We start from the raw sequence: 12859 nt of genomic DNA on the forward strand, positions 1-12859 counted from the left end.
AAATAAATGAAATTGAGTTATTTGTAGTGAGGTGGATGGACCTAGAGTCCGTCATACAGAGTGAAGTAAGTCAGAAAGAGAAAAACAAATACCGTATGCTAACGCATATATATGGAATCTTAAAAAAAAAAAAAAAAGGAAGAGAAAAGGTTCTGAAGAACCTAGGGGCAGGCCAGGTAGATGCAGATGTAGAGAATGGACTTGAGGACACGGGGAGGGGGAAGGATAAGCTGGGACGAAGTGAGAGAGCGCCATGGATTATAATATACTACCAAGTGTAAAACAGATAGCTAGTGGGAAGCAGCCGCATAGCACAGGGAGATAAACTCGGTGCTTTGTGAACACCTAGAGGGGTGGGATAGGGAGGTTGGGAGAGAGGGAGACGCGAGAGGGAGGAGATACAGGGATATATGTATAAGTATAGCCGATTCACTTTGTTATAAAGCAGAAACTAACACACCATTGTAAAGCAATTATACTCCAATAAAGATGTTTAAAAATTTTTTTAAATTTTTAAATTAAAAAAACAAAAGTGTCAAGATGAAGAAAGCCAAGAAAAAGCTGAGGTACCATTCAGAATAAAGGCCACTACAGAGACATGACAACTCAAAGCAGTATGTAACTCTGAAGTGCATCCTTTTGCTATAAAGGTTATTATTGGGACATTTGGCAAAATCTGAATGGGGCCCAAGGATTAGTGGCAATTTCCTGATTTGACGGTTGTTTTGAGGTTACACAGAAAAATGTCCTTGTTTACATGAAATACATACTAAATTCAGGAGTGATTTTTAGAAGTGACAGGCCCAGCAACCTGGCAATTTATTTTCAGATGATTCAGGTTTTGAATGTGTAATTTTTCTGTCTGAGAATAGTTCAATTTTTTTTTTTTTGACTGCACTGCGCAGCTTGCAGGATCTTTGTTCCCTGACCAGGAACTGAAACTGGGCCTCGGCAGTGAAAGAGCCGAGCCCAAACCACTGGACCGCCAGGGAACTCCCGAAAAATGTTTTTAAAAGTGTAACTTCTTTTCCTTTTTATGTTATATGACTTAAAAAATGACTATAGCAATGAAGACAGTGATGTTGAAGATGAGTTCACGACATCAAGAATTTCACAAAATTATTTCTTGAAATAAAGTAGAAATTAATGTTATTTTATATAATGTGATTTTTAAGTATATATTTTCACTAAAACATTTAGGAGTTAAAAAAACATCAGTGAACGAATGTGCTCTTCTAGGTTGAATTAAAATAGAATATTTAAGGTTTAAAAAAGTTTGGCTGGGGAAAAAGAACAGTTTTGCAAAACCTGTGCAATCCAAAACTACGATGATATTCAACAGCAAGAAGTATTCCAATTTCTCATAACCAGTTCTCACAAGCAAAGAAATGCATGCCTCACTTTAAGAAGGTGTCAAACAGAAACAGGCAAATCTGAAAGAATTTACCAAGTGTAATAAATTAGAGGTGAAATCACAATAAAAGAATTTATGGCGTGCAAAAAAATTCACAAGTAGAAGATTCCTTCTGTCAACTTCTCAGAGTCCCATGAGCTCTCCCCTGACCTCTGAAGGATGGGTTTACCAAAATCTGGTTTACACTGAACTTTTCAGGTATATATGATCTGAAAAGAAAGAAGTATCTGATAAGAACCTGCCTGGTGCGCCTTCCTTGTTGCGGCCCTTCTTTGTGTAAGTGATCAGAATCACGTCCAAGTGACACAGAATCAAGCATGATATATCACACCAAACACCATTTCCTGTCCAACCAATTCTCATCTCTCTCCAGTAATGAAGAGGTGGACGTTCTTCTTGGACTGCAGCATCTGCGCAGCTCGCTCCACCCCGACCACAGCAGCCAACCTCTGGGCATCGTACTTGGAGTAGAGGACAGTGCAGGTCCAGGCAGCTTCCTCTCCTCTGGTGGTGGCTTGCAGCATGTTACAGACTTCACTGTAGAAGTGGGGATATGTGGGCAGTTCGTAGAAAATCAGGTTCCTGATGCCTTTTATTGTGTATCTGTTAGAAGGAGAGAGGCTATGTCTACATGAGAAATTTTATGGAAAAGCTACCGCAGAGTTTTACAGGGACACAGTCACTCTCGCTGTTTTATACAAGGAGAAAGACCATGGCACAAATAACACACAGACCAAGAGTTACTCTAATTTGAGCTGGAGGGGCTCATTGCTTGTGACAGCATATTTGAATGCCTAATGTTTGGCTTAAGATAATGATAAAATGAATTTGCACTTCTTGAGCCTAATCTGAGCAGACTGAGGTAGGGTGGGGAAGAATAGTAGACAAGGATTAGAAATCTGTCGCAGAAAATTTGAAAAGCAGGCATTTCAATTTAACATTATCCTTATTATAATCAGGCAAAACAGTGTTCTATAATGGAGATGAGGTCAGACCAGACCCAGTACATAAAATAAACTGCATAAACTGTAAATGCGCTCCCATTAGTCTTTTCTTGTCATTCTGAAGACATGTTAACTCCATGGCAGATGTCCCAAGTTCACCCATTTATAAAATCCTGCCCAAGGACCCATTAGGCATTATGGGAAGGCAATTAATTTCAACAGCTTCCTCGCTTCTTCCCCTGCTGCACAGGGCTGCATGGTGGGTGGGGAGGTGCAGACCCTAGGGACTCGCCTTACGGTTCGGGTTGAGATCAATCATTCCCTCTTGGGCTCCATGACCAAAGATTTTATACGTTGACAAGGCTCTGATTTTTCCTGTTAGACCCTCATACAGGGCTGATGTCAGACTCCCTCGGGAATTTTATTTTATTCATGGACGATAAGTTTTCCTTGTCTTTTTATCCCTTGGCTCATCCTGATGTCTCTGGAGACCCTCCTCTTCCAAAATATAACTGCAGTCCATTACTTGGTTCATCTTTCCACATCCTCTTTCCACAAAGGAATTTTAATGGCTAATGATGTTGAAAAACACAGTTCTGTCTCAGTAGTTATCAAAACAAATAGAGTTCCATTTCTGCTTAGTATGTAGAAAACTCAAGAGAATACTGCTCCCATGCTAACAAGAAAATGATAATCTACAACAGAGTTCCTTTTCCTGAGCACAGACAGCTGATGTCACAGGGCAACCAAGTGAACTGATTCAACGGTGCCCTGGTGTGTGTTTAACAACTGATTCCCAGTGGGGGAGGACAGGTGCTGGTTTGAAGCATTTGCCAATTTCTGTGTTGTAATTACTCCATTTCAAGCTACCAGTGCCATGTTGCTGAACTTGGAACTGGGAAGAGATGTGCAACCATACCTTAAGAGCTGGTATGAGACAGCTTCAGCCCATCACTGACTGAATTCCAAAGAGTGACAAGATTGTCTGAAGAAAGACAGGGCATATGAACCACTTCACCTTTGGCAGAGCACAGTGGGGATGAGGGCAGCTGCTAACAAAGTGGGCAGGAAGAAAAAAGCTACACTTTTAACAAGTTCTTAAAGGGTAATTATGGGCTTGCACGACAGTTCAGAATCCCTGGGGTTCCCGAACACTCCTTTACTTCACAGTCATGAGGTCTTTTCCATAGGTCTCCACTGGGAGCCCTGGAGAGACTGGAGGCAAGGCAGAAGACCTGAGAGACCACGATGGTGGTGCAGACATGAAAACTCACTCTCTTCCCAGAGCCATGCTGTACATGAAGCTAAAGCCTGAAGCCAATGAGAGGGGCAAAGGTCAACTGCCGGGGTGGAGTCAGAAGCAGCAAAACTGTCTGCCCTAAGGGAGGGGCATTAACCCCTCACCCCATCCCTCCCCACCACAGGACTTACACCCAGTAGAAAGAGCACTCTGTCCTGGGGAAAGGGCATGAAGCCTGTTCAGCCCAAGATCCTGCACTGATGTAAGCAGATGTTTGTCACCACTGCAAAGAAGCAGGGAACTCTTTCCCACCAAGACCTCTCGTAGAACAAGGCAGAGGCTGGCCACCATGCAGGGTGGTGCAGGAACCCTGAGAAAGCACCAGCTCCAAAGCCCAGGATGGACAGAACGTGCCTGCATGTGAGCTGGACCAGGAGGAGAACACCTGCCCCACTTCAAGCCTTGAGGGCAGGAGAGAGCAGGAGTGGCCTGCTGCTGGGGGAGGGGCAGGAGTGTGGGGAAAGGCTCTCCCTCGGCACAGGGGTGCAGGGCATGGTGAAAGCTGAGAGGGGGGCAGGACACTGAGACAAGGCCCTCCAGCACCAGGCCCCACAGTGGGCCACCGTCTGCTGGAGGGACTGGCAGTCTGTGGTAAATAGAAGGTAACTATGGTAACAACCAAATCCTAACTAGATTCACAACCTGCACACTAGTGGCCTGACAGAAGAGGTGTGCCCAGGCCAACGACTTACTCAGGCACTACATTCAACTGACAATTACAAAAAACACAGAAAAGCAAGAAAAAGGCATTAAGACCATGAGGTATCATTTTGACTATCAAGTCACTGGAAAAGAGTAAGGTTTTACAGAAATAGGCTAAAGGAGAATAAATTATTGTGAGTGTGTATTTTAGCGGGGAGGGGAGAAGATGGGAGTGGCAACACACAGCAAATTTTAAACTGGAGACAGCTTTTGAACAAATAAGTTTTCCTTTCCAAATTTATCCTAAGGAAATGCCTAGGCAACTATGCCATCAACTACGCATACAGATGCTCTTGGCATTATTGTATATAATAACAGAAAACAACAAATCAATATGCCCATTAAAAGGAAACTGGGTTAATTATATACCCATACAATGTAACACTATGCAACCATTAAAAAGGATGCTATACACACGTTAAAGATTACTTATAATTATGCAGAAAAGGTACTTTTACAATGTAAAGATTTAGCAGACCTACGTTGACCAAGTGATTACATTTAGTATCACCAAAAATGGGATAAACTGACACCCTGGGCCTCTTGAGGAGATGCAGGGGGAAGTATACAATATCCTCTATGTCGAATTCTTACTAAAATAATGTTTAAATCTTTGGTCCGCAAACTCTGATGCTCACTGAATCACCTATTTGTTTTTTTAAAATACCTGTAATTGGTCCCCATCCCCAAACACCATGATTTAATTGATACTGGGGTATGACCAGGGCATTCAGATTTTTCAAAGCTCCCCAAGGGGATTCTAATAGGTAGCAAAGTTTGGGAACACTGATCTAAATAATAAAAAAACAGACAAATCCAGATGTGGGACATTCTACAGGAAATTGGACTGGACTCTTCAAAAAATATCAGTATCACAACAAGGAACAAAGGAAGAGAATTATTCTAGATCAGGGTTTCTTAACCCTGGCACTACTGCCATTTTAAGCCAGGTAACTCTTTGTTGTAAGGGCTGTCCTGTGCACCACGGAACGTCTAGCAGCACCCAGGCCTTGACCCGCTTGAACCACTAGACCTCTAGAATAACCCTCCAACTGTGCCAACCAAAAATGTCTCCAGATATTTCCAAATGTCCCTTGGGGAGCAAAACTGCTCCTGCTTGAGAACTGCTAAAACAGACTAAAGAAACATGCCAAGCAAATGCAATGTAGGATTCCTAACTAAATCCTGGATTGGTGTGGGGGGGTGAGAAACAGCTGTAATAGTCATTTTGGGAACAACTAGGAAAATCTGCATACAGACTAAACATTAGATGGTATTACTGCAGTAATGTCAAGTGGTATGTTAATGGTGTTGTGGTTAGATAAAAGAATGTTTTTAGGCTCTATAGGCTGAAAGATTTAGGAGTTAAGTATCATGAAGCCTCCCATAATTTGTTCTCAAATGGTTCAGGAAGAAAAAATAAGAGATGTGAGTGGAAAGAGAGAAGGAGAGACAGAGAATATGGGTGCATGAGAATGTGGCAAAATGCTAACAGCTGGTGAAGTCTAAGTGGAAGGAGTTAGAGATGTTCACTAGGATAGTCTTACAATGTCTTTTGAAATGAAATCTTCCCAAATAAAAAGTTGGAGTGGGGTCAGGATATATATATATAGGATATATATATATCATCCTATATATATATCATATATATAGGATATATATATGAACTTAAAAATACATCCATAACATACAAATAAATACCAAAATGCTAACTTATTTAAGCTTTTTGTCAATAAGCACATAAAACATTTAAAATAAAAGAAAAAAAAATCCCAATGTGTACACTGTGATCCCAATTTTGGTATCCTTTTTAAAATGCCTGTGTCTGTGTGTGTATGTGCACATGTTTTTTACATTAAAAAGACAGGAAAGAAATACACCAAAATGGGTATTTATATCAGTAAGATTATAGGTGACCCCATTTTTTTAACCTAGATTTTCTAGGTTCTCTACAATAATTGTGTAATACTCTTAAAATTAGAGTATTTTTAAAGCAAAATAAAACAACAAAACCAATTCCAATAGGTATTATATTTAAAAACCAAGAAAATCTCTCTTAGTACCAATTCGTCCACAGTAGAGACAAGGCAACTCTTGGAAATAAGAGAACGTGACCAGAACCTCTTCAAAGGGGCAGTTAATACCAATTCCCATGATCTTCTGCACCTCTTCCCCTGCCTTCCTCCTCTCCTGTACGTGCTTTGGGTCTTCAGTGACCCCTACAAATATGGAATAACACTGTGATAGGACATAAAACTAAGGACATTCCAGATGCCTATGTTACCTGACAGCTGGTAAAGAAATGAGGCACCACAACTGACTTGCAAGGCTGGCTCCTGCATACAGTCTGTAAAGACCAGGTCTGTTACTTCTACAACTGGCATTCTCCCTGGGGCAGGGAGCACTCAGAAACACCCCACTAGCATTTCCCACCTCCAGAAATCCTACCTCCAGAGTTTATGATTCCCCCTGCTTAAGAATCCTCCTTCCTGTGCTAACCCATTGATAATGCTCAGAGAAAGAACTGTGAACTGTCCTCCCCTCAGGAAGGCCATCATGACCAAACGCCCATCCCATCCTCAGATTCTACTGGTTTCATCTCCCCAAAGAAAACAAATCCTCAGGTTGAAAGTCTTTTGCTAGCTCACAAACGAATATGTCTAACACTGCCTACTTTCATAGAGAATATAAATACAGAATTTTAAAGCTGGATACTAAAGTTTAAAATACATGTACTTTTCCCAAGGTCAAATGAAAAAATCAAGTCACAAAGACACTGCAGATCAAAATACCCATCATCACCTCGGTGACCTCTCAAGCAAAAAAAATCTACAGCTGGGAACCTTGAGATAATTGGCAGTTGCAGATTATCTCCATTCAACTTAAACACCCACTAACCTGGTCCACGGTATAAAGTAAATGGCACGTGTTAGGTTTGTCTTTATAGTGACTTTGGGGACAAAACAGTTTGGTCAATAAATGAACAGTGTAAGACACGAGACTGTCCTGCCTACTTAAGAGAAAGGGCTCCTTTGACATTATGCCCTCTCCTTGAAAAGCTGCTACTTGAGAGCAGTCCTCATCCCAGCTTAGTTCACACTTGCTACAGACAATCACGCTGGGAAGTTTTCCAATCCATCCACTTCATTTAAAGGACTTGCTTTGATGTATCAAGCTTTTGGAAAACTAAGGGCTCTTTAGAACTGCTGAGTGCAAACTCCCCCAAAATACCATTTCCAACATGAATGAAAACAACAACTCACTGGAACAAAGCAAATAATGAGGCAGCAAGAAGGCATCTGTTAATACTCTTGGGCCAAACAGCCTCATCTGGGTAGCCAAGCATGAAGCCCAGCAAACACAAATGTAGTCATTCCTCAACTCTCCACTAGCAGATCATCTAGGCAGCAGAATACCCAAAGAAGTCATGTCACGCCAGCCTGCTTCGCTCCGGCAGGCTGCTGGATCCCTCCTTCACCATCCTGGTAAGGAGGACATTTCGGAGGAACACCATCCTAATATCAGCAGAAACTGAAAGGCAATGCAATGCCAAGGTGCATCATCTAATATGTTCCAAAGCCTAGAAGATTTCAGGCTTAGATGTTAGGGATTCTGAGGAAACGTGCCCCTCATTAGCTTATGACTGAGAATTAATAAAACAGTAAAGTCAGAACTTAAACTCACTGGACATTATTGTGAATCAGGAAAGAAAAGGTTATAGGATGCAATTTCCAGTCCCTCTAGGTAAGAGTTTAAAAGGGGCTTTTTTGACCGCCTGGGGGGGTGGGATAGGGAGGGTGGGAGAGAGGGTGATGCAAGAGGGAGGAGATGTGGGAGCATGTGTGTATGTATAACTGATTTAGTTTGTTGTAGAGGGAAAACTAACACACTATTGTAAAACAATTATACTCCAATAAAGATGTTAAAAAAAAAAAAAAAAAAAAAAAAAAAAAAAAAAAAAAAAAAGAAGATATGGTACATATATACAATGGAATATTACTCAGCCATGAAAAGGAATGAAATAATTCCATTTGCAGCAACATGGGTGGACCTAGAGATTATCATACTAAATGAAGTCAGAAAGAGAAAGGCAAATACCATATGACATCTAAACTATGATACAAATGAACAGAAACTGAAAGGAGGTGGGGGAGGGATAAATTAAGAGTTTGGGATTATCAGATACACACTACTATATATAAAATAGATAAACAATGAGGTCCTACTGTATAGTACAGGGAACTATATTCAATATCCTATAATAAACCATAATAGAAAAGAATATATACGTACATGTATGTATAACTGAATCACTTTGCTGTACACCAGAAACTAACACAACATTGTAAATCAACTGTACTTTAATAAAAATAAATAAATAAAAAAAAAAAAAAAAAAAAAAAAAATAAAATAAAAGGGGCTTTTAGATTTGGCAGCACAGAGAATCAGCAAAACAATAAAATAACCAAACTCTGGGGGCACAAAGGGCTGCAACTATCCCAAATAGTAACAGAAGGCTCAATATTACTGGGCTTCCCTGGTGGCGCAGTGGTTGAGAATCCGCCTGCCGATGCAGGGGACACGGGTTCGTGCCCCGGTCCGGGAGGATCCCACATGCCGCGGAGCGGCTGGGCCCGTGAGCCATGGCCGCTGAGCCTGCGCGTCCGGAGCCTGTGCTCCGCAACGGGAGAGGCCACAACAGTGAGAGGCCCGCAAAAAAAAAAAAAAATATTACTAACACTCTAACTAGAATTTTAAAAAAGAAAAAGAAAAAAAATGGCCAATCCAACTTATTCTGTCCAAGTCACATGGTGGGGAAGCTAAGCAAACCCTGAAGCCCTTAAATATTCAACTCTAAGCCCCTCACCTTTTGCTTCTCATAAACTTCAAGGAGCCCCTTAGTCCTGGTTCTCCTTGGTGCAGAAGTGTGTGTGCACTGCCTCAGGACAAATGAGAACTTTCTGAACACTGACACTGTACTCAACTTCCATCTCCACAGACCACACAGTCCCCAATGTTTCATCTGTGCTTCTACGACCGGTTCCTCCCTTTCCTGTATTCATTTGAGTTGTCCCTGTCGAGAACTGCTCAACTCTGTAATGTCTTTCTTGAGGGGTATACCCACAACTACAGGAGGTACCCTAAGTATGGACCCACTCCAGATCTATATACAGGTTATGCTGTAGTCACTCATTCGTTTCTACCACCTTTTCCAACAATGCCCATTTTGGAAGAAAACCAACCAACCAATCAAGAAAAGTCTGTCCAGCCCCCCAAACTCTGGCTTGTCTGCAGGAGGTGAAGCAAGGGAGGACCTTATAACACAGCAAAGCCCACCATGCACTTGGAAGCAGGCCCTCCAGAGAGGACACTTGAAACCTGGCCCTACTTTACCTTTTGTAGAAATGGAAGCGCTCTGTGAGGAGCAGGAACTGCTTCTCTCCTTGAAGGAAGAAGTGTCTGGCCCTGGAGACACCAGACTTCTGGGTGTACTCGCAGATATGAGTGAAGTTCAGTTCCTCCTTCTTGAAGTAATTTCGGAGACGCACAAAGTCAAAGTAGGAGGGGACATAGATAAGCGTGTGAGACATGACTGCATCACGATACTGAGGCAAAATCTTGTTGACGAAAAAGTTAAACCTGATTTGGAAAGGCAAAGGGCAAAGTCAGTGGTCTAGAGGTGAGCCACGGTGTCAATGCCAACTGCATGACCCTGGGCAAGTCACAATCTCCTTCCACCTCCCCTAAGAGGCCAATTTGGCCTACCTCATTGCAAAGAGATTATGTAAGGATAAAACTTGTTAAGTGCATTAAAAAGTAAGTGCTAACACTATTCATCATAAAGAATAGATGTGATGCTGGTATATCCCAGAGAATTATTCTAGGAAGTACATAACTGTTATCATTCATTCATTCAGTTGTCAATCAGTCAGTCAACAAATAATTACTGAACACCTAACATGTGTTAAGCACCATTCTGCTACCATGGGTCCCCTGACTAAACACAATGAGAAAACAGGAGAAAATTACATAGAGAATTAGAAAAACAATTCTTGCCCTGAAGGGCTTAGAATTAAGTTGTTGACATGCGGCATTAAAAAATTAATGTAATTTAAAAATGCCACAGTCTAGGGGAAAGTACCCCTGATTTACTAACCCTGCCACTATCGGAACTAGGACAAGACACCGTTTCTCTGGCCTTCAGTGTCCTCCTCTGTCAATGGCATGATTGGATTCAATTATCTCATTTCATTTCGTAAATGGTAACTAATAAAGCCAACATGGAATACAATTCTAAATTTGAATGCCCAAGTAAAATCCCTCTCTGTGACCCCCCCAAGGGTCCAATGGGACAGGGAAGGGTACCTGGCATCAATCACTGAAGCTAGGTTTTCAGCTTCCATCCTCTGGAAGACATGTGGGAGTTGCACCAGGACATGACTGATGGAGCCTGTTATCGGGACGTTCCTCACAGCCACCTGCCAGGAGTGAGAACATTAGGAAGTGAGCTATCCCCATTGTTGACCAAATGCTATCCTCTCCTTCTGCCTCATGACCCAAACAATACACAATACTTCATGAAAATTCAGAGAAAGAAGGAGAGAACCCACCTGGCCTTGAACATTGACGCAGTACTTGTTGAACACAGAGTTGATCTGGGCATCCTGCAGGGCCCCAAACAGCAGTGTCTGACGATAGTACTTGGACCAATTATTGAGGCTCCACATGCGCACTCGAGAAAAGTCCACCCCATGTGAGTCCAAGGGCAGTAGGTTCATGTGGTTCATCAAATGCTTTGAGCAGAAATAATACTCCATTAATACTTATTGAACACTTACCTGCTGGGCATTGCTAACCTTTCTATAAGCCCATCATCTTATTTAACCCCATGAAGTACATACTATCATCTCCCAAATTACAACAAGAAAACAGGCTCAGATGGGTGAGTGACTTGCCCACAGTCAAGTGAACAAGAAGAAAAGCTCAAACTGGCCACCTCGTGGATCTTTCAAAAAGGATGAAGATGGTACCTATACAGGATATTTCTTTTAAAGGAAATTCTGAAATGCCACTCTGGTCACTCTATAAGCAACTCAGTTCCAGACTTGGACAAGAAGGGAAACGACACAGAAAACAGAGCTGCTGTCCTTCCATGACTTGGTTCCCAAAACATTAGAAAATTCCCTGAGTGACTACATGTGCCTTTTGCTCAAAATAAAGATGACTCAACCATCGACATGCCTGTTCTATTTTAATCATATTTTGACCTTGTAATGTATATTGAAGGGTCACAAGTACTCTAAGTTTATTCCCTACTTTATAAATAAGTACTCCCCTTTATGTGTCCCAAACTTACTCCAAGTCCTGGGGTTGTAGAAAAGGTAAATTCTCGCATGCCTTATAAAAATAAACCTATAGTTCTGTGATGAGGATTGTTCCAAAGCACAACCCTAAACCCAAAACACTGCAGAGTATGTTGAGAGGGAGAAAAAAAATTACAGCACAAATTACAGTAGGGGGACAAAAACATCTTACATTTCTCTGTAAAACATCACAAATTAAGAAATCATGAGCAATGTTTTCCCATCTCCACTGAAGACCAAACAAAAGAGAACAAGCATAAATAGGAGGAACTATTTTAGATAAAAACATTCCTGGTGAGGAGGAATTTCAACCAACCAACCAACCACACTAAACTGGTCTATTACTAGAAGCAACTTTTAAGGGGAAGAAATCTTTTCTGGAGATTTGAAAATGTTGACAAGAATTTTTATTTTTCTGGATACTTTACTGACCAACTTGTGGGTAGAAGAGGGGACAACATTTCCCACTTTCAAATTGGAAAATGTGGAATATTTCCATTTCCAAGCTGAATTTTTTTGTTTGTTTGTTTTTTAGATGTTGGGAGTAGGAGTTTATTAATTTATTTATTCATCTTTGCTGTGCTGGGTCTTCGTTTCTATGCAAAGGCTTTCTCTAGTTGCGGCAAGTGGGGGCAACTCTCCATTGCGGTGCGCAGGCCCCTCACTGTCGCGGCCTCTCTTGTTGCACAGCACAGGCTCCAGACGTGCAGGCTCAGTAGTTGTGGCTCACGGGCCTAGTTCTACGCTCTGTGGCATGTGGGATCCTCCCAGACCAGGGCTCGAACCCGTGTCCCCTGCATTAGCAGGCAGACTCTCAACCACTGTGCCACCAGGGAAGCCCCCCAAGCTGAGTTTTAATCTGGACTTAAATAACCATTTCAGACTCAAATCACTGAGCTTCTTGTCTCTAAATATTAATGACCAGCATTACCAAGACATGCTCCCAGTTCTGCATCAGGTAAATGTCAGCTTGATCAATGATGAGAAGCTCAATAGAAGACAGAAAGTCAAAATCTCTCTTCTTCTCTCCTTCTCCACCAATGATGGTCCTCAAGCCCAGAGGGGAGGCAATGAGGATGTCTGACGAATAGAAGGGGGCATAAAGTCGGATGCTTCTCTGCAGTATTGCCACTCC

The 12859-nt window shown here is 41.8% G+C and overlaps 1 protein-coding gene across 2 annotated transcripts in view; it reads right to left on the reverse strand.

Moving 5' to 3' along the window:
• Positions 1-1434: 1434 nt before the first annotated feature.
• UTP25 (UTP25 small subunit processome component) overlaps positions 1435-12859 on the reverse strand; it is a 29146-nt gene continuing 17721 nt past the window's right edge. For both annotated transcript variants that reach the window (XM_059041048.2, XM_067032275.1), the window contains 5 exons: positions 12656-12858; positions 10972-11154; positions 10727-10839; positions 9755-10000; positions 1435-2017 (listed from right to left, as the gene is read on the reverse strand). In XM_059041048.2, the coding sequence (XP_058897031.1) occupies positions 1774-2017; positions 9755-10000; positions 10727-10839; positions 10972-11154; positions 12656-12858 (989 nt within the window). In that variant the 3' untranslated portion in view covers positions 1435-1773. The remainder of the gene's footprint in view (positions 2018-9754; positions 10001-10726; positions 10840-10971; positions 11155-12655; position 12859) is intronic.

Source organism: Kogia breviceps, chromosome 1 (assembly GCF_026419965.1).
Source record: "Kogia breviceps isolate mKogBre1 chromosome 1, mKogBre1 haplotype 1, whole genome shotgun sequence".
NCBI lineage: Eukaryota > Metazoa > Chordata > Mammalia > Artiodactyla > Physeteridae > Kogia > Kogia breviceps.